Here is a 3164-nt window from a genome sequence, read left to right as displayed (position 1 = left end):
CAACTCTTGAGAGAGACGGTTTGACCAGACTTGCCCAGATGAAGCAGACACAAGCAAGACGGCATGGGGAGTCTGCATTTTACCGTGGCGTCACAGGTGAAATTTCTCCCAAGGAAGCCATTGGTGCCAATTACAGACATGTCAACACCCGGAATAGGGCGGGCGGCGAATTTGGGAATGGCTACCCAAGTGCTTGCCCGCCAGCAGCCCAAAACAACTGTGCTTCCGGCACTGACCAGGTTGATTTTCGCCTTCTCACTGTCGGTGGTGGGAACCCTGCAAGCACCCCCCCTCCCCCCAAAAAACGCAGAGTTGGTGATTGGGATACTGGGCTGTTCTCGTCAGGGAGGCCAGCTACTGGTCGATATGCTAGCGCTGGCGCTCGGTCTCGCAAGGAACGCTGATCTGTGGTCGGTGGTGACAAGAAATGCGCCCAGCCACTTGGTGATCCGCTCATCGCCCACTTTTCCACCGACTCAACGGGGCATGCAACCCACCCAGCCCGTGTCTCCTGCCAGACGGTGCCCGCCTCGTCTTGCTCCCTCTGGCCCGCCTAAACCAAAACTGCTCACGGAAAGCTCGTCATCCAGCGTTCCCAGCGTCAGACTACGGCCCAGGGTTTGCGAACTTTGACGCATCGATGTGGGTCTTCTCCCTTCCTGGCGTTCTATTCGCAGCATCTTATGACCAGGTTCTGACGGCGTTTTTGCCCCACCGGCATGGGTGGCATGAGTATCGACGGTCCGTGCGTCGACGCTTGCCATGTTCGCCATGCTTGCAATGGCTCTGTTCGAGTACAACGTCCGTCATTCCTAAAAGGACATAATATTGCCTCTATACCTCGATACACCTACTCGCATCAACACCAGCACCACCACAAAACCACCCGACATCCCGCCTTCAACCTCCAACCCTCTCTTCTATATCTCAACATCTGCTCTCTACTGTACCACTTTGTACCCTCATACCTTCTGGTCTTTCCTTTTACTCCTCGACATCCAAGCCGACCTACAATAAACCATAATCCGTTGGACCTACATTCCACATCCAGGGACTGGCCCCATTTCTGTTCATTTCCTCAAAACAAGTCTCTGGAACTCTTCTGGACCCATGTTTTGAACTGTTCTTTTTGGTCTTGTTCGACTACTCCCCTTTCCTAGAAAAAGTACTCCGTACTTTTGGGCTCTCCCAATAATGCTATTGACGCCACCATCGTCCCCTCAACTCGCGACTTGCCTTGCACCAGAGGACCGATTGGGGTGTGTTTTAGCCGGCCGACTCGAACTGGTCTCTATCCTAGGAATTGGCGCTTATGGAGTGGTCTACCAGGCCATCGACAGACTCACCAACATCCCCTATGCCGTGAAGGCCCTTCCCAAAGTTGGATTGGATCCCAGACAACGACGTTTCCAACGGCGCGAGATTGCCCTTCATCACCAAGCCAGCCAACATCCCAATGTTGTGTCCCTGCTTCGCATCTTGGAGAGCCCGGACTGTACGTTTGTGGTGATTGAGTTCTGCCCCGAAGGCGACTTGTTTTCCAACATCACCGAACATGGCCGATTTGTGGGCGACGACCAACTGGCCAAGCATGCTTTCTTGCAAATTTTGGATGCCGTCCAATACTGCCACTCCATCGGAATCTACCATAGGGACCTGAAGCCTGAGAATATCTTGGTGACAAACCATGGCCACACTGTCAAGCTGGCCGACTTTGGGCTCGCCACCACTGATTCCATCACGTCCGACTTCGGGTGTGGGTCCACGTTCTACATGTCCCCAGGTATGGTCCAATGCTCCTCATCTTTTCCCCCGCCGTTCGTTCAAGCAAGCCAGGATGCTAACTCTCGCAGAATGTCAACAAGCGCCAACACGACCATATGCCCGTTACGCCGCCGCACCCAACGACGTCTGGAGCCTTGGCGTTATCCTCGTGAACCTTACCTGTGGTCGCAATCCCTGGAAGAAGGCCTCTCCTGATGATTCCACGTTTCGTGCCTTCTTGAAGGATCCCAAGTTCCTCAGCTCGATCTTGCCCATCTCCTCCGAGTTGAACATGATCTTGAGACGCATCTTCGAGTGTGACCCACACAAGAGGATTACCCTCCAGGAGCTTCGCGAGTTGATCATCAACTGCCCCAGGTTGACGACCAACTCGTACAACACCCTCCCACCGTCGCCTCCTGCGTCTCCTTATGACTATGTGGATCCGATGGATTGTGCCAATATGGCTCTACCTCCCTCTCCCCCAGCCTCCCCATCTCCGCAACCACACTTTCAACCTCAACCTTCGGAGTGGTCTTTGTTTGAACCTGCTTCTAAGCAGACTTCCTCCTGTTCCTCCCTTTCCACGGATTCCGGATACGAGTCCGAGGCTCCATTCCATGATGCTGGCCAACGTTTACAACCTACCATCTTCAATTTCTATGGCAACGTTATTCCACTGAACGAGCACGAAAAGCCTTATTACCCGCAGCCGAACTTTGTTCCCTCGGTTGCTGCATTTTAATTTTCCGAAAGTGTTTTATATACGTTGAGCAGCAAACTAGTCGACGCTGTAACGAGTTCACGGTGTTACGATTGGAGTTTTCACCATCCTTTTTGGATACCCAGGCGGTCGATTTACGATACCACTTTTACACAAAAACCGTTTTATTACCGGATTGGACTGGATTTTCTGGAAAAGCCACGAGGCAATGCAGGTTATAAGAGAAAGTCGGAGCATTTGTCAGCGTCTCTATTTAGACCGCGGATTCTCTCTTATGTGCGCTTGTGTGTGTATTGGAGACTGTTCAGCGTTGAGAGATTCGGATAAGAGAAAAAAAGGGAAGGAGGGCGCGTTTTTTACCGAGTTTAGTCGCTGTCTCTCAACCCAAGTGCTGGCGCGAGACGACTCTGGGAAAGGGGGAGGATTTTTACCACTGTTGTTTTCTGTTCCGAGGATTGCTTTAGCAACTCCTACCAGGACATATCCTAGGACCATCACTCAAGCCGGCCCTGACCACCTGAATTCCGAGGACTGCCAAAAAAGAAACACGCGAGTTCGAGGCCTGTGCGCTGTCCTTGAGATGACCTGGGATTTCCTGTGATCGCATTCTCGTGTCCCATGGCTGGATCTAGAATGATTTTCTGTAAATAGGTTGAACGACTTAAGAACACATCGA

At 52.2% G+C, this 3164-nt stretch overlaps 1 protein-coding gene across 1 annotated transcript; it reads left to right on the top strand.

Annotated features, from left to right (window-relative positions):
* Positions 1 to 1194: 1194 nt before the first annotated feature.
* Positions 1195 to 2509, top strand: A1O5_09304 (RAN protein kinase; the record flags this gene model as incomplete). The annotated part of the gene is made up of 2 exons (XM_007749883.1): positions 1195 to 1783; positions 1854 to 2509. The coding sequence occupies 2 exons, from the start codon at positions 1195 to 1197 to the stop codon at positions 2507 to 2509; spliced, it is 1245 nt and encodes a 414-aa protein (XP_007748073.1).
* Positions 2510 to 3164: the final 655 nt, after the last annotated feature.

The sequence above is a fragment of the Cladophialophora psammophila genome (assembly GCF_000585535.1).
Source record: "Cladophialophora psammophila CBS 110553 chromosome Unknown aczJe-supercont1.16, whole genome shotgun sequence".
Classification (NCBI taxonomy): domain Eukaryota; kingdom Fungi; phylum Ascomycota; class Eurotiomycetes; order Chaetothyriales; family Herpotrichiellaceae; genus Cladophialophora; species Cladophialophora psammophila.
This window is presented reverse-complemented; position numbering and strand designations above follow the sequence as displayed.